Source organism: Vigna unguiculata, chromosome 11, assembly GCF_004118075.2.
Source record: "Vigna unguiculata cultivar IT97K-499-35 chromosome 11, ASM411807v1, whole genome shotgun sequence".
Classification (NCBI taxonomy): domain Eukaryota; kingdom Viridiplantae; phylum Streptophyta; class Magnoliopsida; order Fabales; family Fabaceae; genus Vigna; species Vigna unguiculata.
In genome coordinates, this window is record NC_040289.1 from 6,375,399 (window position 1) to 6,396,003 (window position 20,605).

At 34.3% G+C, this 20,605-nt stretch overlaps 1 protein-coding gene across 5 annotated transcripts; it reads left to right on the forward strand.

Annotated features, from left to right (window-relative positions):
* Nucleotides 1-4,180: 4,180 nt before the first annotated feature.
* LOC114169488 (protein argonaute 16) lies at nucleotides 4,181-20,198 on the forward strand. 5 transcript variants are annotated; one of them, XM_028054657.1, is made up of 23 exons: nucleotides 4,181-4,370; nucleotides 4,992-5,238; nucleotides 5,313-5,518; nucleotides 5,600-5,812; nucleotides 5,939-6,075; nucleotides 6,159-6,256; nucleotides 6,335-6,432; nucleotides 6,554-6,722; nucleotides 6,846-6,962; nucleotides 7,031-7,138; nucleotides 7,541-7,603; nucleotides 7,698-7,811; nucleotides 7,909-8,074; nucleotides 8,157-8,269; nucleotides 8,375-8,506; nucleotides 8,632-8,762; nucleotides 16,489-16,554; nucleotides 18,917-18,980; nucleotides 19,275-19,386; nucleotides 19,460-19,533; nucleotides 19,640-19,734; nucleotides 19,810-19,841; nucleotides 19,926-20,198. In XM_028054657.1, the coding sequence occupies exons 2-23, from the start codon at nucleotides 5,014-5,016 to the stop codon at nucleotides 20,069-20,071; spliced, it is 2,679 nt and encodes an 892-aa protein (XP_027910458.1). In that variant the 5' UTR covers nucleotides 4,181-4,370; nucleotides 4,992-5,013; the 3' UTR covers nucleotides 20,072-20,198. The 5 variants fall into 5 exon arrangements, with proteins under 5 accessions (XP_027910458.1, XP_027910457.1, XP_027910460.1 ...); XM_028054656.1 differs by having other exon boundaries at nucleotides 4,181-4,366; XM_028054659.1 differs by having other exon boundaries at nucleotides 4,181-4,366; nucleotides 5,606-5,812.
* The last annotated feature ends 407 nt before the right edge of the window (nucleotides 20,199-20,605 follow it).

Here is a 20,605-nt window from a genome sequence, read left to right on the forward strand (position 1 = left end):
ACCGAATTACTTAAATAGTAACCTAAGAAAAACCCTCAAACGTGACACCCAAGTTCCCTAGACGGTAACATAAATTAAGCCTATCTTCACAACACGTACTAAAGCCCGCCTAAGTTGGCAACACACACTAAAACCTGCTCGGATCCACAATATAAAGCAACATCAGACTTTGTCCAAATCAATGGCCCAAAGCAGCCAATCCACCTACAAGGTCAAAGACGACCACATATAGTCTGGCTAAATGACCTATCCCTCTACAAAATCGTAAAAGCCGACTACAACTAAGCCAAGAGGCCAATTAGTGCCACAACAAGCACACCTTACACACCATTCAAACTCTTAAGACTATGGAGGCTTATGTACCTACCCAACCCAATAGATGATGCTAAGTAATGCAATCCAATAAAGTCCCATTAGCATCATCACCAAAAAGACTACAAAATATTTTAAGATACATCGATATGGACATACATTCACATATTAACAGTAATTATGACAAATCTCGGTAGTTTGATTACATCTTGATATTTCTTGATACTAAATATTTACAAGATATTTGATATATCTGTTAAGGTGTCACATTATTATTATTATTTCTTATTTGAGGTAAGTCGTTATTTTATTGATATTGATTTAGATTACATTACCTGTTTAATTACATGGATCTAAGGTTCAAAAGGTCCTATAAATACATCACTCTCATATATATTCATTCATTCTTATACAAATTATAAAAAGATCCTTACTCTCTTACTGACTTAAGTATCAGAGAGTCTTTTGCAGGTGGATCTTCCCTTTGTTTCAACTCTTAGGAGCATATATTAGGATTCTCCAATCCACTCAGATCTTGCCACATGTTCGAAGGGTCACCTCAAGATCCCAGTAAGAGTAGGTTGCATGAAAAGAAATAAATGTTGACATCTTTGACCTCTAATGCTTCTCTAGTCTATAACTTTCTCCATAAAGATCCCATCGAATGGATTCTTTTTGCAATGGATTCCTAATTCAATTACCTTTGATTTGAATGCAAGAATGTAACTTTTGAATTTTATAAAACATCAAGCCTTACAATCACAATTCACCACAAAATAATAAGAAACTCACATCAATTGCCTCACCCAACATTCCAACCACACATGTGGTCTTATCCTACCATTCATATCACATGTTGTCCCGCACAACAATTCAAAACACAAGTGATCTTAATGCAACATATCAAGTCACACAAAGTCATCTAATAAACTACTTTCACAATTATTACACTCTCTCATAGAGTGTCCAATCTTTGACTCTCCAAAAACGAAACAAGTATCATGTTTACAACTCCAATTCACACATGTAACTTACTAGTAATTCACTCACCACTAAAGCTAAAAATCCTCATTATTCTCAAAGTCTTATGGACGAAATTCACTCTCTACTACTTTCCATGTAGACTTACGAGTGAAATTCACTAATTGTCCTATCATTTATTTAATTTATTTTATATATTTATAAATATAGATTTTTCTATCATTATAAAGCAAAATCAATCACCAGACCAAAATGCTAATAAAAATACATTCGCATTACTCAAATAAAACCTAGCAAGATTGCATTACCCAAATAAAACCTAGCAAGTGGCATACTCAGTTGTAATAAGCTTAATAAAGTAAAAAAAAAAAAAACTGCACACCTTAAATGCAAATCCACAATTTTTCTAGAAAATGAAAACCGCAATTGCCCAATTACACCAAACTTTAGCTTTTATATTATTTATACAAAAACCCAAATTACGTTTGAAATAAAAAAATACAAGTCGCCCACTAATTTGTAAAACACTAACTATATTACCTAAAATGTTTCTAAATTCTTATAGACAATATATTATTCTATTGTCTTTAACCAAACACACAATAATACCTACCATTTGGTCATTTTACTTATTTTAAAATTATAATTCAAACTTATCTAATCATTTTCATTATTCTACGAAATTAAAATTGTTTAGAGTCTTACAAAAAAAAACTGAATTAATTCTATTCACCATAAAAAAACCATTCTAAAAACACATATAAGCCTTCATAATCATATTCAATCTTCAATTTCTTCAATAAAATCATTAGATTTATCAAATACACCATAACTTCAACAAACTCCCCCGATTTGATGAAGCAACCATCCAATGCAAGGAAGAGAATTGTGTGATATAATAATCGTGTGATTGTGTGTTGATTGGAGTCAAATCCCTACACAAACAAATGACCCTAACCAAAAGCAATATATACCAATATGCAAACACAAATATAGTATTTTTTTTTCTTCCCTTTTGACTTCATCAAATTGGGCTTATACATGAAATGAACAAGTTCAGCATAACAATCACATGAAACAACGAAAGCAACAAACAACCAAACAAGTTTAATAAACAAACAAACAACAAAGTGAAAGATAATACTAATGAATGCAAGAAAATATGCCTAATTATCAAACTGAAGTTCATTAAGCTCATTCTGAATCCCTTCAATCTGGTTGTCCAAATGTCGAAACCTTGCACCATACAACTCATGATGATTTCTTGAATCACCAACTGTTATGAATTTTATTCATAAAAACAAAATTCTCTTTGCTCAATGTAAGTTATAATTACTCCTCCTTAGCTATGACTGCCATGTTATGATAAAAAAAATTGTTAAATATATTCTTGATCCTTCAAGTTTTAGTAAAAATTAAAATTAGTATATTTTGGAAACTTTGAATCAATTTAGTCCCTCATATTTAGAAATGCGTGAATTTAGTCTTTTAAACCATATTTTTTAAAGTTTATTTGACGTTTTAAACACGTTTCTCCATTAACATTGAAGTGAACATGTATCAAACGGGATAAACAAACTAAAATACTATAATGAAATGTGTTTGAAATGTCAAGTAAATTAAAAAAAAATGGTTTAAATGATTAAATCCACACATTTATAAAAATGAGAAGATTAAATTGGTTCAAAGTTTCTAAAAGGGTCTAATTCCAATTTTTAATAAAAATTAAAGGACAAAATCATATTTAACCCAAAAGAAAAGAGTTAATCTTATCTTTCAACGAAAAATCTAAATTTAAGCGAGAAATAACATAAATACGTCCAATTGTATGATTTATAAAAATAAAAATTGGCAAAATTAAGTGACGCATAACTAAAATTTCAAAATAAAATTGTAAAAAATTAATTATTATAAACTTACATAAACTATTATTGTACATAAGCATACAAAAATAAAATAATCTATATTTTTATTTTCAATTATTAATCATACATGAATATTTTTTTTACTTCCATTAAATTTTATCGGTAAAAAAAAAATAGCTTCTTCTTACCTATTTTAAAATAAAAGAATATTTACCCATACTTCTGGATACATTATGTCATTTCTACGTGTTAATTACAGTGGAACGCGTTCAGACCAATAAGTATTGTTTTGCGGTATTTTAAATCATTATTAAAAGCAAATGAACAAAATTAATCCTAACTAATGTAGGTAAAAGTATAAATAATTAATATTTAAAACATTAAAAACAAAATTAAACTTTTATAAAAATAAGAAGCTAGAATGAATCTAGAAAGTAGTATAAAAAATCAAAATTGCATTTCAACCTTTAAAATCTTGAAAAGAAATAGAATCTCCATTTTTGTTTAAAATACAGGAATGAGAAGCAAAAAGTTGCCTAATTACACTATAAAAACGTAAATAAGCCCACATTTGTTTTGCTAGTAATTTCTAAAGTGTATTTTATAAAAAATAGTGAATTGTAATATAAGGTTTATTAGTTTTTTTCTTTAATGTTATTCCACAAATTTATAATTTGGTTATATTTTTTACATTGATGATGGGTTATTAGTTAGTCATATGTCATATCTTATTATTGTAATGCTCTTATTATTAATTTGATATTTGACAAAGTAAATACATTAGTTTATTTTAAAAAAGTGAGATTAAATAAAAAAACGTTTAAAATAATGAGAAAAAATTAAATATATATATATTTTAAAGAAACACTATCAAACCTAATACAAAACTATTGTAAAAATAAATAGATTTATGCTCTGATTACATTTTTAGTGTTAAATTCTTCTGAAAATTAAAAACTTAAAAAATAAAACAAGGGTTTTTCGGAAATTAATTAATTTATCAATAGTTAATGGTATGTTCTGTCAAGAATGGAGGAGTAGAAAGTGTCTCTGTGGTTTCCCTCCTCTCTCACTTCGAGCTCTTTAAACTCAAGGAACACTCATTGGTGCAATTTTCAAATACTCCCCTTCTCCCAAAACCCTACCCTACAACTGTGAACGGTTTGTCTCCTCTGTATTTGGTTGATCGCACCAACTTGATTGAACTTGTAGGTTTGTAATGCATGCATTATCTTTGTTTGTGTGTATCACAACTTAATTTTGCAAAATGCTGGTAACATACAAGATGTTATTGTTCTTCTATAGTGCGTTTTGGAACATATTCTTAATAGTTTTTTTCTCCAAGTTCAGTAATGGGTTATTCACTGTAAATGGTTTGTTTCTCGTTTACAGAATTGGTTCATATTGATATGGATTATGATGCCCTAATTTGGATTTTTTAATGGAAATTTATTAGGAAATTTGGTAGTAAAATTACCGTAAGGATGATTGTAAAAAGCACAGGATGTCCATCAATCAATACTAAATTTGAGCAATATGTTCTTCTCTTTGATTACTTACCCATATTCTAGTGAAATAGTTCTGTTTATGCTACCAGTCAGAGACCAAATAAAGACGTGTTTGGATTAGTTTTCAAGAATGGGTTGCCTTAGAGAACTATCATGTGGTGTTTGTCTCAGATAGCAATTGACTTACTATTAGTCAGAAAAGTTGAAAGCATATTTCTGATAATTGTACAGCTGGAGCACCTCATTGTAATCTCTGGAAATCCTTAAATTGTAACAGAGTATATTGGTACTTCAAATTTTAACATGGTCTATTCGTTTTCTTCAGTGTCATTTTAGCCAAAGAAAGAATGACAGAGGTTGTTCCTGGAACTGAAGAGGCTGCTGAACCTCCAGCATCACCTCAACCATCTCCTGATGTGCCACATAATATGGAAACAGAACAATTTACTCCTACAGAGTACTCTATTATGAGTAGGAATGGAGTTGGGACCGTAGGAGAACAGATATCTTTACTTGTGAATCTCTTTAAAGTTTCTGTTAATGCTCCGGACACACTGTTTTTCCAGTATAGTGTATGTTCTGTATTTCTGCCTCAGCTATTTTGTTGTATCTTATCTTAGACTTTAGCTTATTGAAGCATTTTTAGGTTGCTATTACTTTAGAAGATAAGCGAGCAGTTGAAAGCAAGGTCATTGGGAGAAAAGTGGTTAACAGGCTTTACCAAATATACTCTTCTGAACTTGGTGGCAAAAGGTTTGCCTATGATGGGGGAAAAACTTTGTACACAGCAGGTCCTCTGCCGCTAAATAAGTATGAGTTCAAAGTGCTTTTGGAGGAATCATTTAGAAAACGGTATGCCTTTTGTATAACGATTTTATTTATTTGTGCTGTGTTTTTCTAATTTCCTTTAAGCTTATACTGTTCTAACTCTAGCCGTAGTGCTGGTGCTGATGGAAGCCTTTGCGAGGAAAGTAAAAGGTCAAAACATTCTTCTCAGCTAAAGGCATTCATGGTGGAGATAAGTTTTTCTGCAAAAATACCCATGCAGTCCATTGCTGTTGCTCTCAAAGGGGTTGACTCAGATGCCAATTCTGAAGATGCGTTGAGGGTGCTTGATACTGTACTGAGGCAGCGTGCAGCTGACCGGTACCTATACATCTTCTAAAGATATAATTCAAAGAAATATCTTCATGTCTTTTTTACAGGAATTTAAATTTTAATCATAACCTCTTTGGTCTAACTTATTTGAACCATTTTCTTTTGAATGTGAAGTGGGTGTCTTTTGGTAAGGCAGTCCTTTTTTCATGATGACCCAAGAAATTTCACTGATGTTGGGGCTGGTGTAACAGCAGTCTTGGGTTTTCATTCGAGTTTTCGTTCCACACAGCGAGGATTGACTCTAAATATGGGTAGAACTGTTTTCATACATTTCTTGGAATCTTATTGTTATAAAAATGTATTTTTTTTGATCTTAACACTTTATTTTTTCTAGACGTGTCAACAACTATGATCATAAAACCTGGTCCTGTAATTGATTTTCTGTTATCAAATCAGCAAGTGAGGGAACCCCGTTATATTGACTGGGAAAAGGTGACAAACTTGTCCATATGGTTCAAGAATCAAAATTAGTAGTTACCTAATATTTTTTTAATTCTTGATAATACGTAGGCCAAAAAGGTGCTTAAAAATTTGAGGGTACAAGCAACTCATCGAAACCTGGAATTTAAAATTTCTGGCTTGAGTGAGAAACCATGCAATCAACAACTGTAAGTTCTTGCCTTTTGAAAGTCAAGTGTCTAGTATATTTACATGAAATAAGAAAAAATGGAAACAAAATCTTGGGTTCTCTTGACCACAACAAAGCTTTGAGTCTGTTATCTTCTGCAGTTTTAGTATGAAGGTTAAAAATGACAAAGGCAATAATGAAGGACAGACTGTGGAGATTACTGTATATGAATATTTTGTCAAACATTGTGGCATTGATCTGCCTTCATCTATATATTTTCCATGTCTTGATGTTGGAAAACCAAATCGGCCCAACTATCTTCCTTTGGAGGTTGGTTGATTTTTTTATAGCGGCTAAACCTTGTTTTTGTTTTTTCTTCAACAGTTTATCCCTTTGAACCAATCATATCTGACTAATTTTTTCTTTTCTTTTTCTTTACTTTTGGTGGAGTAGCTATGTTCACTTGTGTCCCTCCAACGGTATACAAAGGCACTCTCTCCAGTGCAAAGAGCATCTTTAGTTGAGAAATCACGCCAAAAGCCTCAAGATAGAATCAAAATTCTGAAAAATGTAAGTTTATAATTATTGATATGTTGTTCCATTTTATCATTAATATGTAAACTCATTAAAATATATAGTCTGTAGGAAAATATTGCTACGATGATGATCCTGTTCTTGCTGCATGTGGCATTTCTGTTGATAAACAATTGGCTCTTGTTGAAGGTCGTGTTCTTGAGGCACCAAAGGTACACAGTTATTCAATATATATTTCACATTTTTTGTGCAGGATATATAAAGTTGAGGAGAGATATGAAAGCGAAATTGGCATAAAAAAGTTGTTTTCTTACAGATCCATTTGTAGTTAATTTGGTGTCTGTTAGTGAGGTAGTAAGTTAGTTTAAGAAATAAGGCATGTTGCCTTTAAATAAATAAGAGGGGTTGAGGGGGGGTATCTAGCGTTTATGTGAAATATAATTGAACTTGGGACAGACCTGGGTATCTTGAATATTCAGGGATTCTTTGTACAGATACACTCAATCAATAAAGAAATTCTATTTTCTTTCATTTTTTTTCTCCATTTTCTGTCATTTCCTTCAATTATTTGAGAACTAAATGCACACATTGATACAATTCTATTTGAGACACAGTTGAAGGTTGGCCAGAATGATGTTTGCATCCCATGTAATGGAAGGTGGAATTTTAATAAGAAGGTATCCTGTTATTCTTTCACAATCCGTTTTTCAGAGTTGTCTAAAATATGGCTGACTAATTCAGAAAAGATGATACAATATTTCCTTTTCATAGACACTTCTACAACCATCGCATATTGATTATTGGGCTGTTGTCAACTTTTCTGCAAGATGTGATACTAGTTACATATCAAGGGAGCTGATCAGATGTGGAATGAGCAAGGGCATTGTATGTCTCTGGGCATTCTAATATCTATGCTATATTTATCTGTTCTCCTGTTTTTAGTTTGATTAGTAATTTCAAATGTACTTAAATATTTGTGCAGAACATTGAACGGCCATATTCTTTGATAGAGGAGGAACCACAGTTGAGAAAATCTAACCCTGTTGCAAGGGTTGAAAGAATGTTTGACCTGCTGAAATCAAAACTAAATAGAGAACCAAAGTTGATTCTTTGCGTCTTACCAGAGAGGAAAAATTGTGATATATATGGTATATCTTTAGGCAAATGTTTCTAGAGTTTCCTTTACATAAAATATTTTGTATTCATGTTTTGATCATTTATCAACTTTAGGGCCTTGGAAAAAGAAGTGTCTGAGTGAAATCGGTGTTGTTACACAGTGCATTTCCCCTGTCAAGATCACTGATCAATACCTTAATAACATACTTCTTAAAATCAATTCTAAGGTAACTGAGTACTTTATTACTCATATCTGTACAAACATAACTCAACTTATTTTAACTCCGTAACTTCATGTACAGTTTAACTGATTTTTTATGACTTCAATACAGCTTGGAGGAATAAATTCTCTGTTGGCAATGGAGCATTCTGGCCATCTTCCCTTAATTAAAGATACCCCAACAATGATTTTGGGGATGGATGTCTCTCACAGAGGTCAATTAGATATTCCATCAGTTGCAGCTGTAAGTCCAGTTTGGTTTTGTGTTTTCCCGTGTCTTCGTTGTTTCAAAAAGCTTCTTGTACCTTTCTATCTGCATTTTTGTTATCTCTGCAGCATATTATTCTGGTGCATATTGTTGAATTGTAGGTTGTTGGATCTCGATGTTGGCCACTGATTTCAAGGTATAGAGCGTCTGTGAGAATGCAGGCATCTAAGGTAGAGATGATTGATGCTCTATACAAGCCACTAGAAAATGGGGGTGACGATGGTATTATCAGGTTAGAGTAAAATTGTATATTGAGCTACTGTTTTTGTATTTTATAAGGAAAACGTACAAAATACCCTCAATTCCATCTCATTTTGAAGTAACCTGATAGGATCCTAAGTATTAATTTTGTAAAAGAAAATGGCCATGGGGTAGTTTAAGGCAAAAAGATTAGTGATAAATTAGTTTAGTGATTATCTTTTAGAGATTTTGAAAGAAGTTGAAGTTAGTTAGTTCCGTTTTTTTTTACAATTAGAATTCCTTTTGGAAAAGAAGCAATTGATTTTATGAGAAGCTGTTTTAAATAGCTTCTGATTATGGACAGTTTGTTTAAGATTAAAAAAGAATTGGTAAAACAATAATTTATGATTATTTTTTAGAGATCTTAGAAAAAACAAAATAACTCGTGTTTGTTTTTACAATAAGAAAAACATAAATTTTTAAGTAATTAATCTTATGAGAAATTGTTTTTAATAGCTTCCTTCTGATTATACTCAGGTTTCTGATTGTTTTCAGATTCTAATTATTATTAAAATCTGTAATAGACATTATTTTTTTTAAATCATGTGATTCTTATTACAATATGATTCAAAGAAATTTGAAGGAGAAAGAAAGGTTTTATTTTAGTACATATTTAGATACTATGACAAAGTGCTTTGCAAGCTAAGGCTACTGTGTTAACTTAGCACTGATGTGACAATTAACAAAACAGTTGTAACTAAGTGAGATACAGCTACTGATATTAGGATCACCTACTAAGAGGCTATTGTACTGGTGTGGACTACACTAAATGACATATACTAACATTCCTTCCACCTCACAAACATAGGATCATTGAAAATAGCCAATGACCTTGAGTTTGTCTCTTACATACAACAACCAAGCCTTGGTAAGAATATCAAGAAGTTTGGTCGCAAGTAGGCACATGAGTGACTAGTAAGGAAGGATTTAGAAACTTCTTTCGAACAAAAAAGAATGTACAAAACAGCATGTTTACTAAAATTCTCATAGTAAATGATTGGGTAGGCACAATTGACATTTAGTTCTCGAAGCAAGGATTGGATCTAGAGAATTTTAGAGGCTAAGATGGCAATACTTTGATATTCTTCCTCACAGTTGACCTCACATATTGGGTCCAAAGAAAATACAAGCATCAGAAGTAGATCTTTGGTATTTGACACTCTAGTTTTGTCAAGAAGATCACAAATATTTTTATATTGTGAGAAAAAGGAGGTGTTTTACTGAGCCTTTCATACCTAAGGAGAGCCTTTTCCAATCCATAAAGAGACTCCAATGTTTTTAAACAAAAGAGGAATATTCTGACTATGACCTAGATAAATGATCCATGTAAACATCCTCTAGAAGCAATCCATTTAATAATGCATTGTAAACATCAACATGTTGAATAGATCAATAATTGGCAAATCCCAAGGTTAGATTCAGTGTAACAGTTTCATTATTTACCATTGGGGAGAAAGCCTTTGATTAGTCACAATCAAATTTCTTACAAAAATCCTTTGGCATTTCTATACTTGTTAATGGTATCATCCAAATCTTCTTTGATCTAAAACACCCATTTACATCCAATGGTAGTTGTCAGGTGGAAGAGAGGTGAGATGCCATGTATTGTTAGTTCATAGGGCATCATACCCAACTTGCATAACTTGCCTTTGAGGTGGACTGGACAAATCCTGCTTGACAGTGGATGCTTATATGATAGTAAGAATTAATATGTGATCAAGATGAGACTAGACAATACTAGATTTAGAACGTGTTTACCTAGGAGGCAGTGGGGAAGGAGAGGAAGGCGTAGAAAAGGAAGAAGAGACTAGGTCAATAGTGTTGGAAGGGAGAGACCAAGAGGAATAGGGTGAATAAGTTGATTTAGGGGTAGCATGGATGGGAGAGTAGGGGAAAGTAGTTCTATGATCAGTAATGGCTAGAGGACTATAAGGATGTTGTTTTGCTTGCATAAGAGGGCATGTCTACGAAGAATTAAAGTTCACTTATTAGTAGTAGGGCATCATGAGTTGGAGTAGATTGAGACAGATAGTTTCATTAGATTACTCTTCGAGGTCCCACATCGACCAGGGATATGACCAAATTATGGTACATAAGTTGATGCAAAGCTCATTTTAGAAGCCATTTTTGTGGGTTGAGTCAGAGTATTAGAGTATATCCTAGCAAGGTTTGTTAGGTCTATCACTTTACCTGCTATTGAACCACTATTAGACTACACACAAATATCTAGTTTCACACTGTGTATATCCAGTTCTCAACATAAAGGAGTGTGTTGGAGATCTTACATCGGCTAGATATATGACCATATTATAGTATATGTAGTGAGTGCAAATCGCATCTTACAAGATAGTTTTGTAAGGTTGAGTTAGGCTTAAAGTCTACCTTCTACGAATTACTTACATTTCTCAATGAGTTTTTTGAGCTACTAATAGATTCAATCTCACCAAATGGGAATTATTTAAGCTTGGTATTGATGAGAGAAACCAAAGATTCATCCTCAAGAGGAATTCCTTTAATGATCACTTCGAGTTGCTCTTATTCATAAACTAGATATCTAATGCAATTAAGAGAATCGAAAATCCTTGATCCTTAAATGAAATTGGTTAGTTATTTGATCTTAGTTCTTTGCATGTTGAAACTCAATTCACATCTAGCACAATCTAGGTTTATTTTGTAAATGGAAGTGTGTTGACTTTATGACTAGTTGAAAGGAATGCTTGCAACCAATTCCTCTGGCTAAAAGTGAAGTAGAGAGAAACGATTGCAACCATGGAAGTACCAATTCATCTTCAATTTCCTAGGCATGAAACTTGGATTCTCAATCCATAAATCATGATTGAAAAGGGTAGAGAAATGGCAATGGAATTGTAGTACATACTACAAACTTTTGGAGGTGGTGTGCTTTTAGCACTGTTCCTACTTGTTACTTCCAAGCTAAGAAAGTCTTATCTATGATTTTTACAATACTGAATAGGAGAGATGATTGGTAATGTGACATGAGTCCGTAAAGTGTGGGGCATTAATGACGGGTCATGAATCATTTGCAAAAGGGGTGGATAGATTGAGACATGTTCTGCATGAAGAGGATCACTTGATAAATTTTTTGTTTTCTTGAAATTGAATTGTGTTGCTTAGTATCAAAAGCCATAAAAGGAGATTTAAAGCCTATTGATATCATATTACTGTTTAATATTCAAAGACATCAAATAGAAAGAAAGATTTTTAATGAGATATCAAATGAAATACATGTTTATAGACATGATATGACATAAAAGTTAATGAAACACTTGTAACAAACCTAGATACAATTACAAAAATTAGGATCACCTGCTTTAGAGACTATTGTAGTAATGTGGACTACACTAACAATTCTTGAGTGGAAAAAGCTAAACAAATGAGATTTATAATCAAATTTCCTATTCTTTATAGCTTTTCCACTAAGGAAACTTCAACAAATGGGCCTTATATTTTGTAAATGGGCCAGTGGAGGAACAATCATAGTTATTGGACTTAGTGTTATTAAAACTCAGTTATGGCGGCGTCATGGTGGAAACTGGTCGCGGTTTTTTAGCCTGCCGCCATAAGAAGGCAGTGGTGATGTGGGTTTCTCATGGTGGCCGCGTTTTGCATAATGGGTGGCAGGTGTGGAATGGCTATTACGAAAAAGTCGGGGTGGGGTGGGGAAGAAGTAGGGGTAGCGACATGCTGAGAATTGTAGAAATAGTTAGTATATCTAGGCAATCATTATGTGTAAGTTAGGAGGTTGAGTGTGGATAACTTCTGCACCTAACACCTAGTTCTAGCCTTTAATGTTTCAACTTCCCTTGTATCTCCTTTATCATCTATATAAATATCAGGAACAGTAAAGGGGTCTGATTATGCCCTTAGGAATATCTTTTTCTATTTTAATCTCAAGTTGGTATCAGAGCGGGTCGATCCCGCTCTGGTTTCCGTCTGGTCCTATCCACTGACATTTGTTGCTGCCGTTCATGCCTGTCCGCCGCCATCTGCCACTGTTCGTTACTGTCTGTAGCTGCCCACTGCTGTTAAAAACTATCCAAAGCTACCAGCTGCCACTATTCACCAAATCGTCGTCGTCTGCCACTGTTCCGTTGCCGTCTGCCACTGTTCGTCGCTGACTGCCGTCTTTGGCCACCTCAGTTTTTGCCGGCAACTATTGGATTTGGAGCGCCTCTCCAAGTGACAACCCCCCCACCGGTGCTGGAACCAGACACCCGTCCACCTGTCGCCACGTGCTACGTCTTTTCTGTTGTGAACAGGCACGTGTAGTCCACGTGCCGCCTTCTGTTGCTCGGAATGTCATGGTGCCACACCTCCGTAGCTCTCGCCGAAGCCTCCTGTACTTGTTCTGACCCTCAAAACTCCATTTTTGTGAGGTCTAGAAGTCACCCTTGCGGAAATCTCCCTAGGGCGTTTAAAAATCTCCATTATTTTTTTGTGTTTCTGCTCTTTGTTTTTGTTCCCTTAATCAGAAATGGCCTCTGGAAGTGCTGGAAGTGCTATTTCATTCTCTGGAAGTCCTTCCATTACTTTCGAGAAGCTAGACGGACAAAATTACCTCTCCTGGTCCGTTGCCGTCGAGATGTGGTTCCTTGGTCAGGGACATCATGACCATCTTGAGAAAGACGAAAGCCATCTGCTTGAAGAAAAAGCCGAACAGTGGAAGCAAGTAGATTTTAGTTGTGTGCCCTGTTGTGGCAATCCGTGGAGCCAAGACTTTTAATGTCTCTTAGGGCCTTCAAGACATGTCACTTGTTTCGGAAGAGGACTCAGAATATATATATGCCAACAATATCCAACACCTATATGATTCGGCGGACAAGTTAGCATCTCTGAAAATGACCAACCATGATATGATCTCCTTCATGAATGAAGCACAATCAGCAGTGGAAGACCTGCGGATGTTTCTAGAAGTCGATGCTTCTGATGCAATGAAGAAGAAGCTGGACGAATACTATATGGTGATGATTTTTCGCGCCATTCGTCCAGATTTCAATCACATCAGAGATCAACTTCTGACCTCTCATGAGGTCCCTTCCATGGACACCTTGATCCAACACATGATTTGTGTCCCAAAAGTCCCACCACATGAAACTCTAGAATCTCCTGCTCGAGTAGAACCATCTGTTATGGCTGCAACTCGAGGAAGAGGAGGACGTGGACCTAGAGGAGGTGGATGTGGAGGCCGCGGGAGTCATCAATGCGCGTATTGCAAAAGGATGGGTCACACTCAGGAAAATTGTTACTCCTTACATGGTTTTCCTTCCAAAACTGCCAATGTCTCTCCGACTGAAACTACTGAGTCCAAGTTCACTGAGGACGAGTATCAAGAGTACCTACGCCTCAAGTCCAACAACTGGACACAGTCATCTCAAGTTCCAAGTACATCAACAACTTGCATCTCTCAATCCATGGAAAGTCACAATTCATGGGTAATTGATTCCGGTGCTTTTGACTACATCTCTGGTAACACCTCCTTGTTCTCAACCATTTCATTTCAAGACAAACCTCATTTTATAACCCTTGCAAATGGCTCTAAAACTTCCTCAAAGGGAGTCAGTCGAGTCATCCTGTCTCCCTCCTTAAATCTAAAATCTGTCATTTTTGTCCCTAATTGCCCTTTCAATTTAATTTCCTTAAGTCAGTTAACCAAAATGTTAAACTGTTCAGTAACCTTCGATAACAAATCTTTTGTTATACAGGAGCGTGGTTCGGGGAGACAAATTGGAGAAGGATATGAAGCAGGAGGATTATATCACTTTGGATCTCGTCCTCAAGTGTCATGTGTTGCAGTCCCTAGTCCTAAAGTGTTACATGATCGGCTTGGTTACCTTCATCTGTCCAAGTTTAAAAAAATGTGTCCTGAACTTAGTGGTCTCTTCTAGACCTTAGAATGTGAGTTATGTCAACTAGGCAAACATGTTAGATCTGCCTTTCCTAAAAGGTCTCAATCACAATGCAAATCTAGTTTTTCTATCATCCATTCCGATATTTGGGGACCTAGTCGTGTTTCGTCTTTTGGTTTTAGGTATTTTGTTACTTTCATTGATGAATTTTCAAGATGTACTTGGGTTTATCTTATGAAATATCGTTCTGAATTGTTATCCATGTTCACATATGCTTTGTCTGCTGTTTTAAGTTCACATGGTATCTTGCATCAGTCCACTTGTCCACATACGCCACAACAAAACGGTATAACAGAAAGAAAAAATTGACACTTGGTTGAAACTGCTCGTACACTTTTGCTTGGTGCCCACATTCCTGTCCATCATTGGGGAGATGCCATCTTAATGGCATGTTTTCTTATTAACTGGATGCCATCCTCCTCTCTCAATCATAAAGTCCCTTTCTCCATCTTGTTTCCAGATACCCCTCTCTTTCACATTTCTCCTTGTGTTTTTTGTTGTGTATGTTTTGTTCACGACATGTCTCCAGGTCTAGATAAGCTTTCTGCTCGTGCTCTCAAATGTGTCTTCTTGGGCTATTCCCGACTCCAAAAAGGGTATCGGTGTTACTCTCCTGAAACCAAAAAATACTACATGTCTGCCAATGTTACATTCTTTGAACTGACCCCTTATTTCTCTTTCTCTGTTCAAGATGCTCATGTCATACAGCAGGTAATCCCTACTTAGGAGGGGGAGCGACATGCTGGGAATAAACCCTACTTGGGAGGGGTAGCGACATGCAGAGAAGAAAGATGCAACTGAGCGTAGTGTAACCCTAATTGTAGGGCTGAATATGTTATCTTTTCTGTTTATTATGTGGGTTATAAGCCCAATTAATTTTTTGTTAAAAATTGGGCCAAGCCCAATATAAACTTCTTTTAACCAAATACCCCACTAACCCTTCCCAAGTTGCCGCCTCCCACTGTCGGTCATTGTCGTCCACTGTTGGTCACCACCTCTCACATTCTTCTAGACATAATATCATTTTTTTTAATTATCTATATCCATATATTATATTTTTTTTAATTCCAATATTTCCACCATAATCCATTATGGTTTCCGCCATAACTTTATAAACGATTTTTAGGGTCTCTGATATTTTCCTTAACCGATATCAATAACACTGATTGGACTGTTCAACAGTAGTCATGTATTTGAGGATATATTCTAGAATGTAGAAAAATGACTTAGAGGGTAGAGATGCTATTGAGCTGGTTGAAGTTTGTTAACGTAGTGGAATAATTCTTGGGGAGGTTAGGGGAACTTAGCTAATTGTGTGAGAAAAAGCGCAGTCATCTATGTACCCAATGCTAAATAGACATGTGCTTCTAGCATCTCCATAATTTTTTCTGGCACCTCCTATTACAGGGAATAACAAAAACGAAAATTTAAAATTCTTACATTTTCAAAAAACACAATTTGGAATTTATTAGAGAAACATATGAATTGCACATTCTAGAATCATTTTGAAAAAAAAAAGTTTATTTCGAAATAAAGATTCTGGAATGTGTAACCAAAATTTAGAAATAAGAACTTTCGGGATGATGCTTTCTGGAAGATAAGAGGTGCGGAAAGAAATTATGGAGGTGGAAGAAGAAATTGTCCTAATGTACCAATTATAATTTATAACTTATATATGGTGTTTATGCTTCGTGATTTTTTGTACAAGATGTAGTGTGGTCACATTGGTATATCTATTTATCATGGCTCGCACCTCAAACTCTTTGTAATGATTAAAATATTTTCTTACAGGGAATTGCTGCTAGATTTCTATGATTCAAGTAACAGCCGCAAGCCAACTCAATTTATTGTCTTCAGGTGTCATTCTATCGCTATTGTATTTGATAGATAATCCAGTCATATATGTTCTTTTGGATAATTTGATTGTAGGTCAAATGTTATTATAAATTAGAAGATACTTATGTTACATATTATAGCACATAAAAATTTGAGTCCATCAGCATTGTTGAGTTGATTATGAGATGGATATTTTTGGATAGTTATTCTTATTTTAGTATCTTGTCACTCTACTGTTTAGTTATGTATCCATTATTATTGGTTGTATGGGATTGGATTGTTCAGATATGTCATTTGATTTTTTTTTTCATCTTTTCTGTAAAGTTATTCCTTGTGTATAAATGCAATGTAGAGATTGCAAGATTCACCATGCCTTGACGATGATGTTTATATGTTCTTTTAGGGTTTTATGTATGCTTGTTAGCTTGTGTGATCAAAAGTATTTTATAGGTTTCATATTTACCATGTAGTTCAATCTTGTCTCAATTTCATGTTCAGTTTTATTTGCACAACGAGTTTAGGCCTAGTGTTAGTGTTACCAAGAGGACATGTGGATCAAGAAGGTGGAGCTATCAGATGTTGTGGCTATTGTTTTGTTTTAAATTTTTATGTCCATTTTCTTTGGGTACTTGTATGTTGTTTATGTCAAGGTCACATCAAAAGTTGTTCATGTGGACTTTGGAGGAAATGAGACCAGTTCCTAAATTGTTTTGAAGACTACTCATTTCATCAACCATTGCTTGTCTCCACTTGGGATGGGATAATGTGTCATCTAAAGAGTTGGGAAATGGTCAAAGAAGAAAGGTAGGTATAGTACATAGAGAATGACAATGATAACCTAGTGTAACATAATGACGAGAAGGGTTAATACTAGGTCAAATACTTTTTATGGAGCAATGGACTATTGAAGGTCGAGGGGTATGTTTGAAGTGATAAATTGTCTAAAACCATGGAAGAATCTAGCATAGATCTACTGTATCTTCATTGGTTGAATCAATGATTAGTGTAGTTCGCGGTTGATGCTGATGTGTCTAAAGAGGTTGCTCTGCCTGTGCTCCTACTTGTGGAACATCTTGGTGTATCAAAGAGTCAGCTTGAGACAGAGGGAAGGGGAATAAGAGAATGTGTACTTATTTAATGAATGTTACAAAGTGCTTAAAACTATAACAAAACACAATACGAGAAGGACCCATGAATTAAGTCGAATGGGGAGGCCACACTTTTATTGACTCTATCAGGAAAGAAATGTCAAGTAAGTTGTCCTAACTAACGCATCTCCCAATGTAAACTAGACAACCTAGACTCAGTAGGATGACTGATTTCTGAGTCTCTTCATTGAGTATAAAATACTTAAGATAGAGAGGGAAACTTCTCCTTTCATAGGACTTGTACCAATGTGATTTTTATCAAGTTCATACTATGTAGAATTTGAAGATTCTTCCTTTCTCCACAACTTCGGCATGTTCTGGGGCATGGACTTTATGCATCTTCAAACTCTAAACACGGGTCCAATTTGGTTTAGTATTCCATGATATGATACCCTCATATAAAGGAAACCTTGTTTTGTATTAAATTTCTTGCTCTCAAGATAGGATGGTTTATTTTTCGAACAGAAACAAACCAATTTACAATCAGGGTATTGGGTTTTCCTTCCAAGATTTAGCCTAAACTATTAGCTCGTTATTCTGGGCCATATTTAGTATTACAGCTGGTAGGTGCAGTAATTTTAGGATCCATTCAGTTTTCCACGTTTCTTTTTGGAAGGGAATTGGGATATAATAATGTTGAACTGGAGTTGCAAAGAGGCTGCAGGGTTCAATGGTTCAATATCATTCTAAACAAATTTTAGGTAGACGCATACTCATAAGAGTTGGCACGAGTCAGTCATAGGTTTAAGTTCAGTAGCAGGATAAGTCACTAGAGGAAGCTACACGGCAAGACATGTCTATTGTTAGTAATCAATTTCCTGATTTCAACCTTGATGACAAGATTGCTTCAACTATTTTTGTTTGGTAGCAGAAAAGAAAAACTGAGTTCTATAGGATTAGGAACTCTGATACCAAGTTGAAAGGGGTACAATGATTTTATTAATTTCTGTCAAATTATTGATCGTCCCTAAAACCGGAAATAAAAAATATGTGAGGAATAAGGAAATACCGTACAACAACAATTTGAATCTTAAACCTAAGATATTTTATTATTTACAAGGCTAGTCAGTCAGCTGACTGAAATCAACAACAAATTTATTTAGTGTCTAATTTTAGGAAACTAATATTCAACAAATTATATATCTAAAATTAGTACAAATTGTACCAATATTTGTTGAGTGGTCTCAATTTCCTTTATCACTTGTTAAAAATCTGAACTGTGTTTTCATGTGCAGGGATGGAGTCAGTGAATCACAATTTCAACAAGTTTTGACTGTGGAGCTTAACCAGATAATAAAGGTTACAGCTTAACTCTTTCCTTGTTCAGTTTGATAATCTGTTTGATTTCTGGAAGAATCTTAGGTAGACATTGTTCTGAGTTCGTGCTTAGATTACACATTTCTCTCTTTAAAGAAAATGGGGAAAAGTTAATATTTTCTGAGCACCTCTTGCTTTTTTGTTCACAACTTTAGTAAATACTGGAAAAAAAAAAATAATTAGGAAAAGCTACTTGAAACATGAAACCAATTAAACGATGCATCTTTGTTGATGCTTTCCTAATTCTAGGATTACGAGAAAGTCTTGTAATTTCAGGCCTATCAACGTCTGGGTGAGGATGATGTTCCCAAATTCACCGTGATAGTGGCGCAGAAAAATCATCATACTAGGCTGTTTCAGTCTAATAGTCCGGAAAATGTTCCTCCAGGTGTGCTACTTGTTTTGTTTACTTGCATACAGGTAACTCACAGGATCATTGTAATAGAAATTTTCCTCTTTAGGGACTGTTGTGGACACAACAATCACGCATCCAAGAAATTATGATTTTTACATGTGTGCTCATGCGGGGATGATGGTAAGTTTACATTATCAGGCTTCCACCATTTTACAAGCATTATAGTAGCACGTGGTTTTAGACAATATTTGATTGCTATTTGTTTTCTGCCTCACCATATAAGCAGGGAACATCTAGGCCTGTACATTATCATGTGCTGCTTGATGAGATTGGTTTCTCGGCAGATGAGTTACAAAATTTGATCCATTCGCTGTCCTATGTGTATGCACACTCTACCTTTTCTTTGTATCTTACCTCTTAATTATCCTACTTAGTTGTTTTGTATACTTATTTCAGGAACCAAAGAAGCACGACTGCAACCTCAGTTGGTAATTTCATCATAATAGTCTTTTTCATCAGAAAAATTGAATAATTTGTTAATAATAATTTTATCCTCATTTTTTACTCTTCAGTGGCACCCATATGCTATGCTCACCATGCTGCGGCTCAGATTGGACGATTTTTGGATGTTAATGATTTATCAGAAACTGGGTTAAGTTCTACTCCAGAGTTTCCAAGATTGCATAAGAATATCAGGAGTTCTATGTTCTTCTGTTGATATGTAGTGTAAATGTACATTTGGTATACGAAGCCCAAATTTTGTTTCATGGGGAAATGGATTCATGGACATCTCTCTAGACATTCGTTGAATGCTAGCAATGGAATAGTTATTTCTGCTTCCTTTTTTTTAAAATGTGATTTTAATTCATGCGCAAGTTAACTAGTGAAAAAATTTAAATTATTTTTATGAATTAATATAATTTGGAGAAAAATCTTGTCTAGAGGTGTTAATCTGGTGCCAACTTAAACGATGACAAAAGAATTTTGGAATACACTTCTATGGTATTCAAAGAAAATATATATATATATATATATATATATATATATATATATATATATATATATATTACAATTAAATGTTAACTATCTAAGATTGTTTATTTCGAAACATTGTATGATAAGATTTATTGTTATGAAATTAATATTTTTGAATAATTTAAGAATTAATATAAAAAGTAAAGATTGTAAATTTTTGAAAAAGTAAGGATTCTAAAATGTCATTAAAATATGAGAGAGCAACGATTGACATGTT

Bases quoted from the DNA above. Each gene is read 5' to 3' on its own strand.
- LOC114169488 (XM_028054657.1), top strand. From the start codon at position 5,014: ATGACAGAGGTTGTTCCTGGAACTGAAGAGGCTGCTGAACCTCCAGCA. The intron at 6,433-6,553 runs GTAAGTTCTTGC...TATCTTCTGCAG, and splicing joins AAACCATGCAATCAACAACT to TTTTAGTATGAAGGTTAAAA. The intron at 8,763-16,488 runs GTTAGAGTAAAA...ATTTTCTTACAG, and splicing joins GGTGACGATGGTATTATCAG to GGAATTGCTGCTAGATTTCT.